Below are 20,794 nucleotides of genomic sequence, written 5' to 3' on the forward strand. Positions count from 1 at the left end.
ATGATATCCCTACAAGAACACAGAAATATGAGAATGATGAGAAATTTGAGAAGTTGATAAAACGGACTGAACAATGGATGCTTGATTACTAAACAGATATACCAAAGCTAGTTCACGAGGGATCTCTGTGGACTGAATCAGCATCAAACTGAATTCCTGATCATCCAAAGATTTGATCCATTGAGCAATGACTCCTTCTCCTTCAAATGAAGTTCGAATAATCTTCACAGAGAGAAGATCCTTCAATCCATCCTCATAACAACGACTGAATACACATCGTAAGCAACGATGAATTCTGTCATCACATTCCAGTTGATTCTTGATAAGGAGTTTCATCATAGTATACAAATAACGCCCGATTTTCTTCATCACAAGTTCAGTTCGAGACATTGCTGTCAATCCAACCCAACAGAGCAGAAACCAAACATGAACATCAACAGCAAGTTCCTGAGTAAGAGCTGCTTGGATAATGAGATCGATTATATGAGATAAACCCTCATTTGATTTGAGAGTTGCAATAACGAAATGCAGGACTGAATGCGTTAGATGAGGATTCTTACGAATGGCTTCCGACTGAAGGATAACCTTCAGAAGTGAAGCAGTAGGCCTGTATAAAAATGGCTGCTCGACTAAAAGCTTCTCAATAAACTTCGTAGAGTATTGCGGCATATGCAAGTACCAATCGAGAAATAAAGATGCATACGAAGCGTATTTCTTATGTCCAGCAATATACAATAAAAACTGTTCAAATACGATCAAAGAGGAAGAAGGTGTCGCAGTTGTCTGGAGAGAATCAACCAACACATCAATATTTGGAACTAGAGACTGTAGAAATGATAGAAGAGGATTCAGAAGGACACTTGTAACTGATGTCAGCCGTAGGACATAACAAGATATGATCTTACCGATCGGATAAATGATATCTTGTTCGAGTCTTCCTTCTCTAAAATAGAGAAGCAGTGTCTGGATCAACTCCACAGAAATGCTAGTATGAATATCATCATATCGTCGTATCAACACTAAAATCAATCCAAGCAGACAAACAAACAATCACAAGCCTCCTGACGAATATCTTCATAGGAACTGCAAACAAACACTGGAATTCTTTCAACAAAGGACGATATCGCCAATTCTAATAATTAATTGTCAATCGAACAACTCACCATCATGATTAAGAATTCTCATTTCCAAACTATTGAACCCTTCATGACGTACAACAGCATCTACAGAGAGACACAGTTCAATGGAATTCTTGCTCATTCTAATTCAAGTACTTCCGACAAAAGCGAAAAGAAACCGCGGTTCCCGTCTAGTGTTGTCGTTTGTTCAATCAAAGTAAAATGGATCCGGAAGATGATAATGGTATCTATAATATAGGCATCGGTGGAAATTTGGGCGTTCCGTCATCTTATGCCAATGGAGCCTTTTACGCCGATGAGCAAGATACTTTTGTTGCAGGTACAAGCCCTCCTTCTTCGCCTCTAGCCGATGGTGATGACGTACTTGAGATTGCTAGATGCCTTACTGATAGAATGGGTTGGGGATCTCTAGACTTGATTTCTCTCCAATTATGGAAGATGTAAAAACGGATAGTCAACTATTGGACGAACTGAATACAGGTAGATCCATTTCTGTGTTGTTTTACACTAGGACGCAAGAATATCTATGATATTTTGACTCAACACGATGCATATGCTGTTCTACCTCCAAGTCAAAAACTTCTTGTGTTTAATACTAACAATCCCTTGGATCTTGTGTTTCAGTCCTTACGACGTCAGGGTACGTTATTAGAGTTATGGTTATCGATAGAAGCGGTAGAAGGAGTAATATGGAATGCTAATACAGAATCCTATGAGGGAGTAATAACCAGCAGTGATCTCCTATTCTGTTTAAACAAACAGGTTGGATCTATTTAATGGATTGAACTATAGTACTCTCTTTACAAGGAAGCGCAACAACAATCTTTAGATCCCAACAATCCAACTCCCTTTCCTCGTGTTTTAGATTATACAATCAAGCAATACCGAGGTTATCATTTATTGAGGAGATAAGAGGTAGATACGATTTACCCAAACAGCAGGCAACTATCATTCGGAATTCCAAATAATTCTCTTTTTCAAATTCTGAAACTGATGTTTGATTGTCGTGTTCATCGTATCCCAATTATTGATCGAATCAACGTATAATTATATGATTTAGCTGATATTAAGGAAGGAAATCTTATTGGTGTCGTGAATTATCTAGACATTCTTCATCATCTGGTTGCTTTGTATCCAGATCGATTATTTAATTATAATTATTCAATTCGAGAGTTAGGAATTGGGAATTATGATCATTTGTGGAGTGTCCGAGAAGATTGTGCTTTACATGAAGGTACGTTCATGTTATTTTATTCAATATTAGTTCTCCAGATAATGGAAACACAAGCCATTGCTTCTGTTCCAGTTATTGATACAGATCGTTGGAGTGAAGATGCACATTAATTGAGTAGAAAATCTTATCGGAATCTTCCAACGAACAGATTTAATCAAATTGGATTTCAAGGATATGACATTATTCAATTATCCAATCAATACCTTCATTTCAAGTGTTAGGATTGGTGATTCTGTTAATGTCTAGTTCCAACCTTTCAGTTCTCAGTTAATCATCAATACAAATGAGTCTCTATCTCATCTGTTCTTCACATTCTCTCAAAGAAACACCACTTCTCTCGTATGTGTGGATGATGATAACAAGCCTTGCGGTCTTGTTTCTATTGTGGATCTGTTCTATTTCTTTCTTAAAGGAGATTTCTCGGCAGCAGCTCCTCATGTATCTGCTCCTGTCTCTGTACGAGAACGACCTTCAATGAGTCAATCCTATATTACTCCGTTGTTCTCGCCTGGAATCAGTGCAAGTGGTTCGATGAATGATATGAGTGTCGGAGACTTTTGTATGAACCTCCCAGAGACAATTGTGCAACCACGCATTTCCAACGTCAATAGAGAGGAGATGGATGCTGATACATACGATGAAGATTTTGAGAGAATGAAAGGGAATGTACGCAGAGAGAATGAGTTTAGAGAAAGAAACGACATTGGAGGAGGAATGGGAGAGCGCTTTGTCACAAAGAAAAGAATTATCGAATAGTGGTTTAGCCTTGTTACCAGTAGTGTTGTTTGTTACTAAATGCCGATGATTGGTGGCGCAGTAGGTTAGTGTCAGTGGCTATCGGTCAAGGTGAAAAGTCCATTCCCAGAATTGACGATTGAATTGAATAAATGACCAAATTTGCCTCTTTTTGGGTGCCTCACCGTATTCAAAACGAGATTCGGTTCTCTAAATATAATTGTCACATATCTTTGCTTATAACAATGGTCGACTCTTTTGTACTGATTCTTTGGGTTATATTTCTTCTCATTATTATTCTTACCCTAGTTAAGGGGGTGAAAGTTGTACATCAAGGCACTTTCATGATTGTTGAGCATTTTGGAGAGTATAGTGTAGGATCTGTCATTATGTTTTGTATCACACTTAGAGAACATTAAAACCTGGTATTCACTTTGTTCTACCTGTAATTGAGAATACACGTCGAGTTCACTGGAAATATATGGAGGCAACATCAAATGGAGAGATGGAGATTCAGCTAATCAATACAGATCGTATTGATATGCGTGAGCATGTTTTGGATTTTGGCAAGCAGAAGGTCATTACGAAGGATAATGTCATTATCGACATTGATGCCTTGGTATATTTCCGTATCACAGATCCAAAAGCCGCAACATTCAACGTTGTGAATCTCCCTGATGCTGTGGAACTTCTCACTCAGGCCACACTTCGTAATATCATTGCTAAGATTACATTGGATGATACCTTCTCGTCTCGAGAGACAATTAATGAAGAACTACTGGAACGAGTAGGTGTATTAAAACATATGAAATGAAAGATCCACCTGGATGCGGAGCGTTGGGGAGTAACAATCACTCGTGTAGAGATTCAGAATATCATCCCTCCCAATGATATTAAGAATGTAATGGAGAAGCAGATCAAGAGTGAACGTACTCGACGAGCTGAGGTTCTTCGTGCCGATGGTGACCGTATGCGTGATGTGATTACAAGTCGTGGTAATGTCGCGAAAGTAAGGATATTAGAAGTAAATAAGACGTAGCAAGTTTTGAATGCTGAGGGTACACGTGCATCAACAATTCTTCGTGCTGAAGGACAAGCAGCTGCAAAATTGATGGCTGCAGAGGCTGAGAAGAAGTCATTAGAAATGATTGCTAGTGGTAGAGATAGAGAGAATGAATAAGACATTAGCGCTGGAGGGAACAGGAGTTCTTGCTACAGAGTATATGGTAGCTCAACAATATCTTCAGATCCTGAGTTCATTGATGACACAGGGAACAAATAAAGTAGTACTCTTACCAGCAAAGACGGTAGATAACCTTGAGAAGATTGTTAGTATGAATTGTTAAATGTGATTCTGTTTTCTTACAAACATAATAGAAGTAATCATCTTCACTTATATCTGTTAAGGATTTGTTCTGAGCGATCATCCTTCCATCAACTTCCATATTATATGTAACAGTACCTTTCTTATCCACCATAAGATCTACTCTGAATTCCATACCTTTTCTCACTGTAAGCCATTCATAACATGAGCCCAATGAAATCTTCTTTCCCTTCATCATTTTCACAATCGGATACTCTACAGAACTCTTATTAACCATTTCTCTGACAGTAAATGTTCCCTTTGTTGGCAGTACCGTACCTATGGGTACCAAGATTGATCCATTTGTTTCACACCTCAATAGATAATTCGTTCTAGGAGCTTTGGAAAGATGATTTGGCTGGGGAATAGAACCAAGAGGACCAGGAGGCGTAGGAACTCTGGGCCTAGTAGGAGGACGAACTGACTGAGTACGACCTCTGGGCTTAGTAGGAGGAAGAGGAGGAATAGTAGGAGGAGTAGGAGGCAGAACTGGCTGAGGAGAAGTACGAAGAGGAGGCTCAGTAGGAGGCAGAACTGGCTGAGGAGGAGTAGGAATAGTAGGAAGAGGAGGAGGAGTAGGAATCTCAGATTCAGTAGGAGGAAGAACTGGCTGAGGAGGAGTAGGAGTAGGAGGAATCTCAGGCTCAGTAGGAGGCAGAACTGGCTGAGGAGGAGTAGGGATAGTAGGAGGAAGAGGAGGAGTAGGAATTTCAGGCTCAGTAGGAGGCAGAACTGGCTGAGGAGGAGTAGGGATAGTAGGAGGAAGAGGAATCTCAGGCTCAGTAGGAGGCAGAATTGGTTGAGGAGGAGTAGGAATCTCAGGCTCAGTAGGAGGAAGAACTGGCTGAGGAGGAGTAGGAATAGTAGGAGGAGTAGGAATCTCAGGCTCAGTAGGAGGCAGAATTGGTTGAGGAGGAGTAGGAATAGTAGGAATCTCAGGCTCAGTAGGAGGAAGAACTGGCTGAGGAGGAGTAGGAATAGTAGGAGGAAGAGGAGGAGTAGGAATCTCAGGCTCCATAGGAGGCAGAACTGGTTGAGGAGGAGTAGGAATCTCAGGCTCAGTAGGAGGAAGAATTGGCTGAGGAGGAGTAGGAAGAGTAGGAGGAAGAATTGGTTGAGGAGGAGTAGGAATTTCAGGCTCAGTAGGAGGAAGAATTGGTTGAGGAGGAGTAGGAAGAGTAGGAGGAAGAGGAATCTCAGGCTCAGTAGAAGGCAGAACTGGTTGAGGAGGAGTAGGAAGAGTAGGAAGAGTAGGAATTTCAGGTTCAGTAGAAGGCAGAATTGGTTGAGGAGTAGAAACCTCAGGCTCAGTAGGAGGCAGAACTGGTTGAGGAGGAGTAGGAATAGTAGGAGGAGTAGGAATCTCAGGCTCAGTAGGAGACAGAATTGGTTGAGGAGTAGAAACCTCAGGTTCAGGATTAGTGGGGAGAGCAGGAATGGGAACTGTCGATTTAGTAGTCTGAAGTCCTAAAGAAATAGTGTCACTAAGAGCAGCAGGGAATGGACCTCCAATCACGGCAAGATGTCCTCCTGTATCGTCACCATCATCACTGGATGACATAGAATCCTCCGTAGGGTCAGGATTAACTTCCGCAGGTACGTATTCTGAGGTTGGAAGTGTTACTTCAATCTCACTAGCAAACTCAGGTATATATGGAATATGCTCAGAAATAACCATCACATCACATGGAGCACCATCTTCTCCATCACTACTCAAAGGTGAAGAACAGCTATATTCATTGATCATTCCACGAATAACTGCTTCTTGAGGATTCTCTATACTCCTCACATCTTTACCTGTAACTTCACGCAGTATGTCTTTGATAAAACTGAAATTGCCGCCTCCTCCAGCCAAAATGACAGAATAAATTGATAGAGATTGATTTGAAGTCAAAAATTCAGTTACAAAAGCCTTGAAATCTGTAATGTATCCATTTGCTATCTGATATACTGTCTCTTCAGTTAATTCATATCCTTTGGTAGACTTGACACCCACAACTTTCTGAGGATCAAATATGACACTTCCTGATTTTGCGAATTCAATCATTTTCTCTTCCAGATATGCATATAAACGACACATAATTGTAGAATCTTCTGAATTAGAGAATGAGACGTTACATTCTTTTATCAATAGGTCAAAAAGACTGTTATAGAGACTATAACAACTGAACTCCATCTTACTGATGGTCCTCTCTTCTTTGGGTTCAGGTCCTCCGCTAATGATGGAAAAGGAAGCATGTGTACCACCAATGTCTACAACAAGGTAGTTTTTGCGAGGAATACTCGTATAGAGACTTTTAGCAATCATTAAAGGCTCCGATACATATATGGCATGACTCATCGCATTCACCATCGACACAGATGATTCGAATGTTGATCTTTCAATTTCACTGAATTCTGTAGGCGATGCAATCAAGATATCTCCAAGACTACCTTTCGATCGGCAGAGAACCGTTTCCAACGCTTGGAAGAAATCACTGATTACAGCTGGAACAGCCAAATTACTGGATAATGTATCTAGATGATATCCAATTAACTGATTACAATTGATTAATCTACTCTTTGGAAGAAGATATTTATAAAAGTCACATTCCGTACGATAGGGTTTTCGAACCATCGACCGAAAAAAGAAAACAGAAGAACCATCCAGCCTATCTGAACAACCCAATTGAGGTTGCTCATTCTGATATGATAATGAAGTGTTGAACACACTCTTTTCATTCACAATATTCAATACTTCCGAAGAACAATCATCACAGATGGCAACAATTGTATTCACGGACCCGATACTGATGAGAGTCTTCTGGTACTTTCTTTCATAGTCTTCTACACTCATTCGAATCAGTAAATAGTGATCTCAGTCACAATTCGATAGTGTGGATATGTCTTGAGTATCAAGAGTTCAGGTTAACCACTATTGTTTCTAATATGGCTTTTTCATAAAAACAATGAATTATTCACCAATGAATCAGCTATACTTATTTTCTTCCCTTCCCTCGTTTGCTTCCTTTCTTGCCAGCAGGTTCTTCCTTCTTTTCTCCAGCTCCCGCTTCTAGGGGTTATTAACTCGTTATAACAAAACCTGATGCATCATCCTCAAATCGGAAATCACCTCCTGTCACTTGTGTCAACTCATTCATAAATGTTGGCATCGTAGTGGTTGTAAAAGTCACTTCGGCTTTGTAATCTGTAGCTGTGTATTTATCTCTTCGGATTTCACACCATTTACGAACTACCGAAGTTGCCTTTCCGGCTGCTCTAAAATTCAGTTCTACCGAAAAGGGTTACGCTAAAGAAATATACAGAAAACCATGCGTTTCATTCTTCTTAAAAGGGATTGTTGATTTTAATTGTTTCGCAATACTGTCACCCTGTTTACTCACAGATACATTGAGATCGATCTTCAAGCCTTTGATCGTGTTCATCCCATTCTCAATTCGAGTGATAGGAACAGGAAGATTTGTAACTCCATCGATATAGGTTTTGAAGATATAGTCAATAATCTGTCTTCGTTTCTTCTCTGTCATTTCTCTCTTCTCTTGGACAGAGTATTGAGGTTCTCCGTGAAGTGCAATCTCTTCCATACACTTCCAAACATCAGTCGATCCAAAGACTGTCATCAAATCAGCGTCAGACATTGTCATACCACTTTCTGGAATGACTGCATCAAGAAGCGATACTTCACGCATCGTTTTCTTGCCTTCCATATACTCAGCATATTTGGTCTTATCGAGATAGATTTGCATCTTAAATCCACCTTTCGAATACTTTACAATCAATTGATTTGGATTACTCATAATGACAAGGAAACAATGATTCTTTAAAACAAAAACTCTATTGTACAATACGATATAAACTGAATAACTTTGTGGAAGTAACATAAACTTGTTCAAAGCTGTATCGCAAATCACTCGTAGAAGAGTTTCCAGTCCTCACTATCCTATAAACAGAACGATCCACCAAATGAAGGTTGTTTACACCATTATGATCAAAGGGAGAAAAAAGTAAATAGTGATAAGGAAGGGATGAAAATACATAGAAAGCCTCCGTTTCCGGTTTACTAACGACTTCCATCCACAGAGAAGTGTCCTTACCATTCACAGTCGTCACTTTAAGAATATCGCTTCCTAAAATCTCTTTCCTACGAATTGCATTAATCAATTCCTTTGCTTCCAAGTGAACTTGTCTTGTTAACTTCTTGTCTATTCCCCTGTAATCCATATTCAAAACATGTGAAGGAGATACAATAGAAACAAGATCAAGACACACAAGGATCAAAATACTCATAAAGAGAGTTATCCAAGCAAGTGTTCGTTTCTTTCCGTTTCTCTTCATCCAATTTATAACTTCATCCAGTAAATCCTGTAAGGAGGACACAGTTGATGGTATGATGAACCGAAAAGTCACAACTACAAGAAGAACTGGAGTAAGCGCAGTACTGAAAAGTGCAAAGAATGATGATGAAGGAAGAAATAAGGTACATACTTGAAGAATCAGCATTTCCACAGGACATGGAACCAATATCATTATCATAATTAGGAGAATACAGAGAATGGTTGTAAGCGGTTGTTGAGGAAAAGAATAGGTAATTTGAAAAATGGGAGCTTGGTTGGAGCGAAGAAGTGGAATAGTAGAAGCTAGCAATAGAAGGAAGTGCTGATAGGAGTGCAGCCGATGAATATAGACAGTGGAAAGAAGCAGGAGGAGAAGGAGAATGGTAATATATGGATTTGATATCCACAAACTAAAAGCCAAGATGGTGAGAAATATGGATCCGCGGTTCTGAAGGAGAGGCAACAGACAGATAACATCGAATCGAGAGGCAGACACAGTTACAAGAAATGCTGCAATGACCTCACATATCCAAGAAGGATGATTCGTAAAATAGGTACATAAAACAACTGTTTGACACATCAAGAAGCAGGAGAGAAGTGTTATTTGTTCTGTTGGATCTAAAAGATACTTCCATATAGGTAATATCGAAAATAGGGAAGATACAATACTGACAAGGAAAGGATGTAATGACTCAGAAATGAATCCAGACCAGAAAGGGACAATACAAGCTGGAGATAAACAGATCATTCCATACATGAAGTACGAGATAAATGGATACGAAGAGATTAGCTTTTTAAAAACTTGTATTAATACATCCTGAATGCTCCAAGATGTCGATTTGAGGGATCCTTCTGACATCAGCTCCTGTATATCGTCAACATCCATTTGAGGGGTATAACTTCGAATCATGTAGACTTGGAAACAGACTAGAGTCAATTCAAATGAGAAAACTCACTAGGCAACAACAATGGTACCCATCGTACCAACCGCTTCTTTACTGGATCTGATATATTATTCGTCCATCCAATAATCATATCCAATGTAACACAATCAAAGAATGTATTCGATTATTTGATGAAGATGAAAAAAAGTATTCTTTCGCTATTGTCCTATATCTACAGTTTTATTAATACCAATGAGAATGGTATCTGGTCTCACAATGAGTGTTTGTACCAAACCGCGGTTATTTTCTCCTCTACAAAAACTCACTTCTAGGAGATGAACAGCGAGGACATTATCAAAGCACAAAGTGCTATGTGTAATGAGATGTACAGGATCTTCTCGACACTCATTGCTGAATTAACCGATGTATGTGTGCGTTCACAGATGGATCTTGATGAATATAAGCAATCTCTGCCAAATTTAGCGATTCCGAATACAGTATATTGTGTTATATGGGTGTAATGAAGTTAGTTGATCGAGGAGTTTGAAGAGAAACGAAAAAGTGTTCTTTTCAGTCTCATACAAAAGACGGAAAAAGCTGCTTCTCTCTTTCCTATAATCGATTATGTTGATGTACTTCTTTTGAGTGGTTGCAAGTTTTAGGAAGCGTTGAAAGAAATTGAAGACTCGGTAAACCAATTGGAGAAGCAATGTGATAGTGTTGTAACTGCTTGTCAAGACCGCAGGCCAAAGAAGAGTATGTCTCTATTTGTAGGAATAGAAGAATATGATAAGATGTAGAATAAGAAGACGCAAACTGGAACTGATGTACCTCCTCCTACTTGGAGTCATCCTGATTATATATTTAATGTGGATTCCATGATTACAAAGTTAAAACAAATCAAAGATGTGAGTGATGCTTCAATGCAGCGTCATATTCAAGAAGCTACTATCAATTTCCCTGTTTCATCCAACAAACAATATTTTACACCATGCTAAGCGAACTTAACGATTCCATATCTGAAAGTGATAATGAGGATGAATCCTCCATCTAAGGGTAAGAAGTTATCGATATTCTTACAGTAGAAACAGTCTGATTCATTTGTAAGAGTCTCTTCACCTCAGCAATGAGATTGGTTCCATTCATGCCTCCTTCCATCCATGCTAAGAACTTTGCTTGTTGGAGAGGCGACAGTACATCCAGGATGCCTCGCATCTGTTGTTGCATTGACTCCATATTACTTGTAACCTACAATAGCATCACCATCACAAATTAAACCTTATTCTGTACTGCATCCACAATATCCATCACAGATGCTATATTCTCTTGTTGACGCAATACTCCACTCCGACTATGAATAATACCTTGCTTCTGTTCTGGTGTTAACTATCTAATATTCCATCTTATTTTCCTACTTGTAAAACAGATGACAGAATATTCCAGATTCCTCCTCCGTATTTCATTTCATTCAATTTCTCATCATAAAATTCATCTTCCTGGTTCATTGACCACAAACATAACTTTGTCATCTAATTCTCAGCACACAACTATAAAACCACTTGAGTGGGAAGAAGAAGCATTTTCAATTGTTCTAAATGGATTTGGGCTGCACTTAATCGTTCAATTCCGAATTCACTCCATCGAGAGTAATACTCATCAATTTCCTTTGAAATCGCTTCTTCATCCTTCTTTTCCATCAGCTCTCTCATTCGTTTCAAAAACTTCACTCTCACCTGATTTCTCTCTTCACTTTCAGCTGTTTCACTACTTACACTCTCCAAACGCTGACGCAAACGACTATTTTCCTCACGAAGTGTTTGAATCTGCAACTAAATGGATTCCAACTAGCTCACCTCATCTAAGATTGCTTCTTTCTTCTCTTTCTTGCGTTTACGACAATTCTTTGCAATTTCACGATTCTTTGCTAATCGTCGTTTCTTCTTTGCAACTTCTTCATCTTCATATAGATCATTATCTACAGGCGATGAAATAGTTGAACTAGAGAGTTCGCGTTTAGCAGTAAGAACGGGTTCTGGAAGTGTCATATCATCCACTAAACCGTTGGGAGCATTGTTGAAAAACGTGGAGTGTTCAAAAACACTCTGATTGGATGGTTTGTCAGTTGGATGAAAAACGGATGTATTAGAAAAGGGAGAGGGTTCGGTCTCCAGAGCAGACGATACGGGACGTGGAAGAGATAATAAATCCAACGAATCTTTCCTCGTACACTGACTAGGACTGATACTCTCCATATCTCAGCCTACGTTGGAGACAAAAGCGTAGATGGAATAAATGGAGATCCTACGTTCATTCCATTATTTGCGTAATCTGGAATAGCAGAAGCAGGATCGAGAGGAAGCTCTGAAATTATTGATCTCATGCATTAGTACCAGAATCTGATGTAGGAGGAAATGTTGCGCCCATCTGTGGAGTCATTCCTGGAACCAATTCGGTTGCCATCATCAGCCATGATCCAACTTCTAGGAAAGTGATAGAATCGACGAGTAGAATACCTTTTTCAAATAAATTCGGTCCTTTTGCTCCATCTCGCCCTGCCATATATGACAACATCGAGTCAAGAGGTGAGGAAGAAGCCATCTCTCGTCTCAATATAATTACCAAAATAGGCAAGAAAATGAATAGACGACGTCACGAAAAGTGAAACTGCGTCTGTGCCGCAAAAGACGACAATTCGTTTCTCACCGAATTCTTTGAATAAAAGGTAGATTAATGATTGAAACTTGTTTATGTTAATGAAACAACGAATCGGTGACCTTATGTGATAGTTTTGTTGCTCGCAATCTCAATATTCTCTCCGTACACATATTTCCTTCGGTACTTCTCTTCTTCCTTCAATAAATTCCCATCCTGGAAGAACCCAGGAGTATGACGAAGCAAAACTCTTTCGATTCCTTTGTAAATGTCCAATATATCACCTCTACGAATTATTAGCAACAGTAAAATATACCCCTTCTCCACATAGTCAATAATGGCTTCAGTATTAAACGAAATCGCAGGCAACTAATGATAACAAATGCAAAGTAGTCACACTCCAGATGTAATGAATTTGTGTTCAACAGGAATACCATATTCTTCGAGACTTTCAAGGAGTTCTCGTAACCGAGCAGCTTCTTGAGGGACTAAAAAGGATGCACTAACACAGCTCTATTAATAATGTTTAGATAATGACCTCACTTGATCCATTCCCTGAGGAATCGGTGGTAACAAGAGTTTCACCTTGTTTACAATCCTGGCCTTCGTTTCCTCATATTGATAAACGATGTTTCTCCATGACCCATCTTTCATCGCTTCATTATACTTACCTTGAACCTTCGTCATGGTTTCGAGATTCATATGGCTATTGTAAATAGAGCTAAGGAAACCAGAAGGATTGACATCTGCCTCAGCCATGATAGCAGGTTTGTGAGCAATCATGAAACTGAAGGATGGTTGAACACCAAGAATATGGGTATCATGGATCTAGAAGTGATACCCAATATCAAATCTTACAGAATAATCGATAATGTCATCCGTCGTAGGCATTGGATGAAGCAAAAAACCATTTCGATTATCAACACATACTGAAATGTCACTTCGAACTTTACGGACCTTCTTCATGATCTGACGAAGAGGAGTGATAGAACCAGTGAATGACTCGGTATGGACAAAGAGGGCATGAGTAGCCTCGTGATGGTACAAAATATCTTGTGCAGCTTCATCAACATCAATAGGATAAAGCATCGAATGGTACATCCATCTACAAGTTAATTTTCCATCAAACTAATACAGTGTATAAATACCCATCGAGTGTGCCTTCTTAGCAATTCGATCACCATCAAAACCGTTCGAGATTACGAGTAGTTGATCATCTTTTTTGATTCTAGTGTTATGAGTCATCTACTATTTTGTACGTTTGGAGATATCCATATAGAAGACTTTCACTTGTAGCTGATACTAAGGATACATAATACTTCCAATTCTCTTCCTCTAAAACGGTGTTAAGCATATTCTCTAACAATAAAAGGAACGCAACAAAAGAACGCTTGAAAACGACATCATTTGCAGCAGCAAAACCACGAACGAGTGTTCCTAATCCTTTTTGGAAACAATGGGATAAAGACAACATAAATGCCCCCTCGTTCAACGAAATGAATGCCATAAAGACCTTTCTCCATTCTTCTTTTCTTTTCTAAATGTCTGATCGAGGCAATGTGCACATTGTGGAAGACCCCAGATATAAGAAGATGAAGATCATTTGCATTCTTGAGGGAGCATCTCTAGAGACTGTTAAAACGAAGAAAGTAAGTATCTGAGGTATGTGATTAAGAATAAGGGATTCTCTCTTCTCAATTCCGATGACCATCCTACACTTCTAAAGAGAATGAATCAGGATCCTGTGAATGCTCGACCTGATATTTGTCATCAGGTTTTTTTCTTTGGATTTGTTGTGAGAGTAGAGTTTGCTTGCACTTCTAGATAGTCCATTGAATAAAGCAGGACATCTTCAGGTATTCGATTTTGCTTTTATTGGGAACTTTAGGTGTATGTTCATACAGCCAAGAATGTGCTTATCGAGATCAATTCGAATATTCGTATTCCTCGAACGTACAAACGATTTGCAGGACTTATGGGTTGCACTTATTGTTTATATTGATGGATAGTTCAACTCCTTCATAAGGAAAAAGTGCGAAGTTCGGAAGGAGATGAAATCTTGATGAAGGTCATTCAAGGTAGTGTTACATCTATCATTCCTGCAGATTCACGCCGTTTCGGTAGATATTGGAAGTTCTCTGAATGGATAGCAACATCGGTTACAGGTCGACAAGTGGATCCGTTGGAGTTCGCTCAGGTATTAAGCAATTGTGATGATAAAGAGATCCATTCGGATACAATTGTCATCAGTTTTGGTTGCTTTGCCTCAGGCCATTCCATTCCCTCTTATGTATGATTTTGTGGATTGAGTTATTGTTAGACTGAAGAAACGATTTCTGTATCGGATTATCCTGTACCTGTTCGAGAGCTGACTGATTCATAGTTGAGTACTCCAGTTACCATTAGCAAGTTACTGAATGCTTTTGAACACACTTGGGGTATATTATAAGTTATTTAGTTTCCTGATGGTCATTCTTTGTTTGTCGAACTACACTAGTGAGGAGATTACTCACAACGATGAAATCTCTTCCTGTAGTAGTTGTATTCATCCTTCTTTTCGTTGAAAGCTGTTGATATCGTGAATGATGGGCTTTATGGAATAGATTCCAGTTTATCCTTTGGAACTACTTATCCAAAGTATATTGGAATGATAGATGCAGGAAGGTAGGTACATTCCTTGCTGTTGTTTCTCATCCTATTGTAGTACTGGAAGTCGATATTATTTGTTTCGGACAGACCGTAATGAGAACAATGAAATCGAACGGATGGTGGAAGTCTATTCTGATGAATGCCAACCTGGAATCAAGTAAGAGACATGGAACGAAGTGATTTGTTCTAGTTCCTATGTAAACAAACTTGACAAAGTATGGAAGCCTCTTTACCGCATGATTTCAGGTTCCGAAAGACTTTTGCATTCTTCCTCATCGTAGGACTTTGGTAATTGCGTCAATGTACAGTGTTCCGTTATTTATCTTTGCAACTGCTGGAATGCGCGTTTTGAGCGAGAGTAATCAGAGAGCCATCTATGATGCGATTTATGATGGATACCGACACTCAAATTTACGTTTCTATCTGAGTCGTGACAATCTTCAGACAATTGATGGAGAGTTGGAGGCTGTGTATGGATGGCTTACTGTGAATGTTCTCAAATCGCGAATCACTCCATCATTGAAGTATACAACAGAACCAACTATTGGTTCGTTGGATTTAGGAGGTGAAAGTACCCAGATTGCATATCAATACAGAAGTCAACGAGAAGGAGAGTCGGTGGATATTCAACATGATCTGTTCTCAAAATCCTTTCTTTCTTTTGGGGCCAAGGAAGCCCAGTTTCGTTTTGAAAACTATATTTTGAGTAACAGAGAAGCATTTCGTGACGAGAATGACAATCGACAGAATCGATTGCATGTTCCCAATCCTTGTAACAATGTTGGCGTTATTGGAGATTCTAAAGTGTATGAAGGACTGTATCATGAAGGGACAGGGAATGTTGCATTTGGACTCGAGTATTATGTCTAGTTGGATCGATGTGAAGCAATTCTTACACAACTGATTCGAGGAGATACGGAATGTACAGATACAGTTCATTCAAGTAACAGTACAAGAATGATGTTATTGTAGAATGTTCGTTGTGGTCTCTGAAGATTCCATCTATGGAAGGAGATTTTGTGGGGATGTCCTTATACTTCTTCGTGGTTGATTTTGTGAAAAGCATCTATCAGTTGGGTGACCAAGTACACCCTTCCATTGATGATCTAAAGACATTGGGTCGATCATTCTGTTCAATGAATTGGACGTAGGAAAAGGAAGGTGAATTCATGGTTAGTGTAGTGTTAGCTCAGTTTTCTGGAAAACACAAATACACTAACGATGAAGTATTAAAACAACGTTGTTTTCAAGTGTTTCCTGGTTCAGTAGGTCATCTGTAGCTCTCATATGTGATTACTCTTCTGGAACATGGATTCCGCTTCTTGGAGACATATGAGTCGAGTTCTTCGCAACCATCTTATAACATTATGTTCCTACGTCATATCAACGGAGAAAGTGTGGATTGGACCTACGGAGCGGCTTTGTATGAAGGAAAGAATCCAATACCAAAACAGGTGAGTGGTTTTCTTCTTTTTGTTGTCTTGGCTGTTCTTTTGTTTTTCGTTCTTTTATTAATCTTTTCAAATCGGAATGTGGTCGTGCGATACAAGAAGTTGCCGATTATCTGAAGTTATCCTGTTTGTTGAAGAATCGCGGTTTTCCGACTAGAGGTTTTTCTTCCATCTCCTTAATACCACCGCTGGAAGTGATGTCATCCCCAAATTTTGTTCACCCCTCTACCTATAGAGATGAAAATGGGAATATTGCCCCCGAGAATCGTGAAGCCTGGATGAAGGCCATGGAGGAGATGTCGAAGGACCGATTTGTTGAGATTGAGAAGCTTGAACTTCTGAGACAGAAGGTATCGCAGTGTTTCAAGAAGGAAGGTACTTTTCTACTGGTTTGGGTTTTGATCGAATAGGAGTCAATTTCCAGGATAACTGCAAGGAGGAAGTGGAGACATACATTCAGTATATGAAGGACAAGCATTTCTACAGAGATCATTAATTGTCACGCTCATTTTCTTTGTGTTCTTTGTTCTTAGTAAACAGGTCTTACAGGTTATGGAACAAACAGGCCAAGAGAGACATTTAACAAATACCACAACATTTCTTTTTTGGCGTGCAGGATCCAACCATAGTGTCACAGAATATACTTTCACTTTCGTTACTCTCCTCTAGCTGTTCACATCAAGAGACACCCGTACCATAGTTACTGTCATTACTTAGTGCAACAATCCTAATCTCAAACGTTGCTGTAGGATAGAGTTCTTCAATCACAGCTGTTGTTGAACCACTATCGACAACTACGAAATCAATTCGTTAGTCCACAGTTACTTGTACTACTGCAGTCACTCCATGCCTTCTGAAGAACATCTTTACACAGAATCATATAACCACTAGCGTCTACGAATTAAAATCCCTCATAGAACTAGAACGATTTACAGGATTCCAAGATATGGTGATAGTGTTTTCGGTTGCTTCAACATAACTTAAACCAGTCGGTGCATCTAATTTGACTACCTCCACTTTCGTTGATTTGTCTGTTGAAGCCATTGGATGTGATTTGACAAAGGGGTTGCTTTGCGCCATTGCGCCATAAACAATCTCCTTCAATTTGCTGATAGCGAAGGATGAATAAATCCCTTCGTGTAGGAATAACAGCAATATGTTGTTTGGTGGTATATGTTCTTGTGGAGTGGTTGTTCGCAAAGCGTTTTAGGAAGGCTTTGCTTTATCGTCAATGTTTGTTTTGTGTTCTAGATTCATTATAGCTATATCAGTTCCTGTGAATATGGACTGTGTTCACATACTTCCGTTTGTTGTGGATTACAACAAGACACTAGCTCTGTTGAACGAGAAGAAGGAGGAGAATTCTACAGAACCGATGTATTGTACGGAGATTGATCTGTATGAGCATGTTCGCAACGAAATCCAATCCTATGAGTAATAGTATGTGATTACAATCATTGCTAGGTTTTTTGTGTGGAGAAAGTTGGGTAATATTGAGTATGGACTTATACATTTGGTCACGGATAGGTTTGACTACATACGGTCTGCTTGTTTTAATCGAGATACCCATGTCCTTTCTATCATGCATCCTTTCGACTTTAAGGTTATTAAGAACTTCACCTACATTGGTACGTTGTACAACTGTGTTATTACGAAGATGATCCCCAGTTGAAGATTGAATCCCTTCAGGGAGGAAAGATTGTAAGGCCTTTTGTCCAGGCCTTCTATTTGATTTTGAATGGTAATGATGTTCAACTCCGGAAGGCTGCCTCCCAGTTGTTTGGCTTTGATACCTTTTCTCTCAGTGCTAATGATTTTGTTACCTATCATCAGCTTTTATGGTTCATGACAGCTATTCTCCCGTACGAGAAGTCTCGGATTTTCGGCAGAGTATGTCATCATTTTTGACTTCTTCTGTAGCCTTATGTCATTCTTACGGATCGACCTGATCTTGTTTTACCATCAACGTTTCATTTTTTGAATACATTGCTACCAGTATTGAACAAGAACTTCCAGAGTCGTACAGTAACCTATTCTTATTTTGAAAACCAGCGGACGGTGTGTTCCCGCAATGGTGTACGATGTCGTTAGTAGCATTGAGTATAGGCGCTCTTAGGTTTCCCATTATCGTTTCGAGTTACTCAACAAACGTGGTATTCATTCCGAACACTTCGTCTTCATGTTTACCACAAATTGGGGATTTCTCCCTGTTATGATAAAATCAATCGAACACGTATCTCTATCTCCTATACAGGTAAAGAGATGCTTTCTGCATCGATTCCCAACGTTATGGGAAAACTACAGCGTATGCAAGAAGAATACCCTGTGGATGTAACCTTATATAACACTCGTATGACAAAGTTGACGAGTCTGGTGAACATATTACAACAAACAGATATCTTAGTAATTGATGTTTCCGATATATTATTGAATATGATCTTTCTAAGAACCTATTCTGTGATTATTGTGATAGATGACCAATGTGAAAGACAAGAAGCGTTTCATCGGGCATATAGAAAATTGAGTCAAGAATTGACATTGCAGTATGTCGTAGTTACAAACCAAAATGTCAGTCTCCTAGTTCATGGATATGATTCTTTCATTCGTCCCTATCTTAGTTTTATCAGTAACAAATATGCTGTAGATTGCAATGTTTATTCAATACCAATTTCACTATCTAGAGGAATATCGTAACGATGACTGATCATCTTCAGAATGCCCTTTTGCATACTATTACACTTTGTAGGCTCATGACAATCACGATGGAAACTGGTCATTGTAGGATACCTCTGAGCACATGCATAATGAGATGCTGAATTATGAACTAGAACAGTCAAGATGGCTTGATCTTGACGATGATTACGACGATTTGTTCCATAAGGAGAAATGCAACGTCGTGTATATGCGCACTGTAGTAAAGGGAAGAAGATATGATGCATTGCCTTAGCATTGCGATAATTCACAAATACATATCCTCCTGTACACATTCCCTTTCCATTATACACTTTTCGAATCATATGATGAGTTATCAGAAAGTATTGGGTTTTTGGATGTACCCACGATTGTACGACTCCACCAGAATATGGAGAATAGAATCCATCCTCACTCATATGCCTTGTATCACGATAGATAGAATGACTCCACCTGTTTCCTCCATCTGACCAAACAACAATTCGTTTGGTTTGATTCAACACATCAAAATAAGAAACTACTTTCCACGAATAACCTCCTCGAATGCTCCTATCTGAAATATTGAACCAAGATGGGAAGTTGGCAAAATTAAATTTGCGATAATACAGTTTTGCTGTTGAATTTAGCTTTTGAAACATGAAATGCATTCGTGTCATATGTTTCGTCAAATATGCTAAACCTTCTTCTTCTAATCCAAAATCAACAAATACCATTGATAAATGACAGTTGGTATAAATCACAGAATACATCATATTCACATTAGCCAAAACATGGTTTTCAGAACTGCCAGTAACAACAATCATGTTGTCCTCACCAAAGGCATCATCTTCAATATCTCCTGTCCCTATATAAGGAGGGAGACGAGGATTTGGCTTTCCATAATCTACATAATGAGTACTTATGCTATGATAGAGTTCATTAAATGGGATTGGATATGAGATATTGTCATAATCATACTCTACATGAGACTTGGACAAAATCAATACGATTCACAGGAAGAGTAGCAAAGTTTTGTAAGCACGATAGACAATATTGCTCACCAATAGGATCACTAGAAACGTTCCATGGAACATGATGAGGCTTGTAGTTAATTCCTCCTTCAACTATATCACTAACTGATTTAATAGTACTACTATACAGATTTGACTTCACAGAGGACATATCTTCCTCTATACATCAGATCCACTGGCAAAACCATACGATCCTCTCTTTCTTCAGAGTTATTCCTCTTTGTAAATATTTCAGGATTATGTATAGTCTCAGAATTCATGAACATGGAAGATGATGAAGGTTGTATTAGATGGTAATCCATATTGTCTAGAAGTCACTCCAATCCGTTTCTAACACAATACCAGTTAAATGATGAACAAAGAACGCAAAACTATCATTAGTCTGAGATGGTTGAAGATAACATGCAAGATAGAAGAAATAGACTGTTATAAGTCCACTGAATAGGTACCAAAGACTCATGACTTTGGTCAATTGAGAAATGAGAGTATTAATGTGTTATTACACGATTACTCTATCCTTTCAAACGTATTATGCTTAAGTTCAATTTAAATTCATAACAAACAATCCAAAGCAACCATCACCACTATTCATATGAGTTCTAAGCAGACACACCTCCTCCACACACAAGACGGCGAATGGCAAGTTGCTTTC

The 20,794-nt window shown here is 38.9% G+C and overlaps 12 protein-coding genes across 12 annotated transcripts; 6 read left to right on the forward strand and 6 right to left on the reverse strand.

Annotated features, from left to right (window-relative positions):
- Nucleotides 1-1,340: 1,340 nt before the first annotated feature.
- Nucleotides 1,341-3,129, forward strand: JH06_0499 (5-AMP-activated protein kinase subunit; the record flags this gene model as incomplete). Its single annotated transcript, XM_014673845.1, has 10 exons — nt 1,341-1,499; nt 1,532-1,619; nt 1,651-1,779; nt 1,810-1,901; nt 1,932-2,028; nt 2,059-2,180; nt 2,211-2,373; nt 2,404-2,460; nt 2,492-2,589; nt 2,620-3,129. The coding sequence occupies 10 exons, from the start codon at nt 1,341-1,343 to the stop codon at nt 3,127-3,129; spliced, it is 1,515 nt and encodes a 504-aa protein (XP_014529331.1).
- Nucleotides 3,130-3,353: 224 nt separating this feature from the next.
- On the forward strand, nt 3,354-4,454 carry JH06_0500 (hypothetical protein; the record flags this gene model as incomplete). The annotated part of the gene is given in 5 exon segments (XM_014673846.1): nt 3,354-3,482; nt 3,518-3,895; nt 3,926-4,117; nt 4,148-4,265; nt 4,276-4,454. 5 exon segments carry the CDS (start codon nt 3,354-3,356, stop codon nt 4,452-4,454), a joined length of 996 nt encoding a protein of 331 aa, XP_014529332.1.
- JH06_0501 (chaperone HSP70) lies at nt 4,401-7,307 on the reverse strand (the record flags this gene model as incomplete). Its single annotated transcript, XM_014673847.1, has 1 exon — nt 4,401-7,307. The coding sequence occupies one exon, from the start codon at nt 7,305-7,307 to the stop codon at nt 4,401-4,403; it is 2,907 nt and encodes a 968-aa protein (XP_014529333.1).
- Nucleotides 7,308-7,449: 142 nt separating this feature from the next.
- On the reverse strand, nt 7,450-8,268 carry JH06_0502 (RNA-associated protein; the record flags this gene model as incomplete). Its single annotated transcript, XM_014673848.1, has 3 exons — nt 7,450-7,523; nt 7,554-7,729; nt 7,775-8,268. The coding sequence occupies 3 exons, from the start codon at nt 8,266-8,268 to the stop codon at nt 7,450-7,452; spliced, it is 744 nt and encodes a 247-aa protein (XP_014529334.1).
- Nucleotides 8,269-10,024: 1,756 nt separating this feature from the next.
- Nucleotides 10,025-10,687, forward strand: JH06_0503 (hypothetical protein; the record flags this gene model as incomplete). Its single annotated transcript, XM_014673849.1, has 4 exons — nt 10,025-10,186; nt 10,220-10,321; nt 10,352-10,459; nt 10,490-10,687. 4 exons carry the CDS (start codon nt 10,025-10,027, stop codon nt 10,685-10,687), a joined length of 570 nt encoding a protein of 189 aa, XP_014529335.1.
- JH06_0504 (hypothetical protein) lies at nt 10,674-11,734 on the reverse strand (the record flags this gene model as incomplete). Its single annotated transcript, XM_014673850.1, has 6 exons — nt 10,674-10,739; nt 10,770-10,937; nt 10,968-11,075; nt 11,105-11,218; nt 11,249-11,512; nt 11,543-11,734. 6 exons carry the CDS (start codon nt 11,732-11,734, stop codon nt 10,674-10,676), a joined length of 912 nt encoding a protein of 303 aa, XP_014529336.1.
- A 730-nt stretch (nt 11,735-12,464) lies between these two features.
- JH06_0505 (2-aminoethylphosphonate pyruvate transaminase) lies at nt 12,465-13,815 on the reverse strand (the record flags this gene model as incomplete). The annotated part of the gene is made up of 7 exons (XM_014673851.1): nt 12,465-12,627; nt 12,658-12,710; nt 12,741-12,854; nt 12,885-13,169; nt 13,200-13,446; nt 13,477-13,569; nt 13,601-13,815. 7 exons carry the CDS (start codon nt 13,813-13,815, stop codon nt 12,465-12,467), a joined length of 1,170 nt encoding a protein of 389 aa, XP_014529337.1.
- Nucleotides 13,816-13,882: 67 nt separating this feature from the next.
- On the forward strand, nt 13,883-14,790 carry JH06_0506 (ribosomal RNA small subunit methyltransferase; the record flags this gene model as incomplete). Its single annotated transcript, XM_014673852.1, has 8 exons — nt 13,883-13,990; nt 14,023-14,115; nt 14,147-14,197; nt 14,230-14,320; nt 14,351-14,461; nt 14,492-14,631; nt 14,662-14,694; nt 14,725-14,790. 8 exons carry the CDS (start codon nt 13,883-13,885, stop codon nt 14,788-14,790), a joined length of 693 nt encoding a protein of 230 aa, XP_014529338.1.
- A 500-nt stretch (nt 14,791-15,290) lies between these two features.
- JH06_0507 (ectonucleoside triphosphate diphosphohydrolase) lies at nt 15,291-16,558 on the forward strand (the record flags this gene model as incomplete). Its single annotated transcript, XM_014673853.1, has 5 exons — nt 15,291-15,830; nt 15,861-15,933; nt 15,963-16,137; nt 16,168-16,240; nt 16,271-16,558. 5 exons carry the CDS (start codon nt 15,291-15,293, stop codon nt 16,556-16,558), a joined length of 1,149 nt encoding a protein of 382 aa, XP_014529339.1.
- An 80-nt stretch (nt 16,559-16,638) lies between these two features.
- JH06_0508 (NADH dehydrogenase) lies at nt 16,639-16,937 on the forward strand (the record flags this gene model as incomplete). Its single annotated transcript, XM_014673854.1, has 2 exons — nt 16,639-16,816; nt 16,852-16,937. The coding sequence occupies 2 exons, from the start codon at nt 16,639-16,641 to the stop codon at nt 16,935-16,937; spliced, it is 264 nt and encodes an 87-aa protein (XP_014529340.1).
- An 83-nt stretch (nt 16,938-17,020) lies between these two features.
- Nucleotides 17,021-17,485, reverse strand: JH06_0509 (hypothetical protein; the record flags this gene model as incomplete). Its single annotated transcript, XM_014673855.1, has 4 exons — nt 17,021-17,106; nt 17,137-17,235; nt 17,267-17,335; nt 17,368-17,485. The coding sequence occupies 4 exons, from the start codon at nt 17,483-17,485 to the stop codon at nt 17,021-17,023; spliced, it is 372 nt and encodes a 123-aa protein (XP_014529341.1).
- A 1,610-nt stretch (nt 17,486-19,095) lies between these two features.
- Nucleotides 19,096-20,402, reverse strand: JH06_0511 (hypothetical protein; the record flags this gene model as incomplete). The annotated part of the gene is made up of 3 exons (XM_014673856.1): nt 19,096-20,090; nt 20,119-20,301; nt 20,333-20,402. The coding sequence occupies 3 exons, from the start codon at nt 20,400-20,402 to the stop codon at nt 19,096-19,098; spliced, it is 1,248 nt and encodes a 415-aa protein (XP_014529342.1).
- Nucleotides 20,403-20,794: the final 392 nt, after the last annotated feature.

The sequence above is a fragment of the Blastocystis sp. subtype 4 genome (genome assembly GCF_000743755.1).
Source record: "Blastocystis sp. subtype 4 strain WR1 chromosome Unknown seqid_0026, whole genome shotgun sequence".
Lineage (NCBI taxonomy): Eukaryota > Bigyra > Opalinata > Blastocystidae > Blastocystis > Blastocystis sp. subtype 4.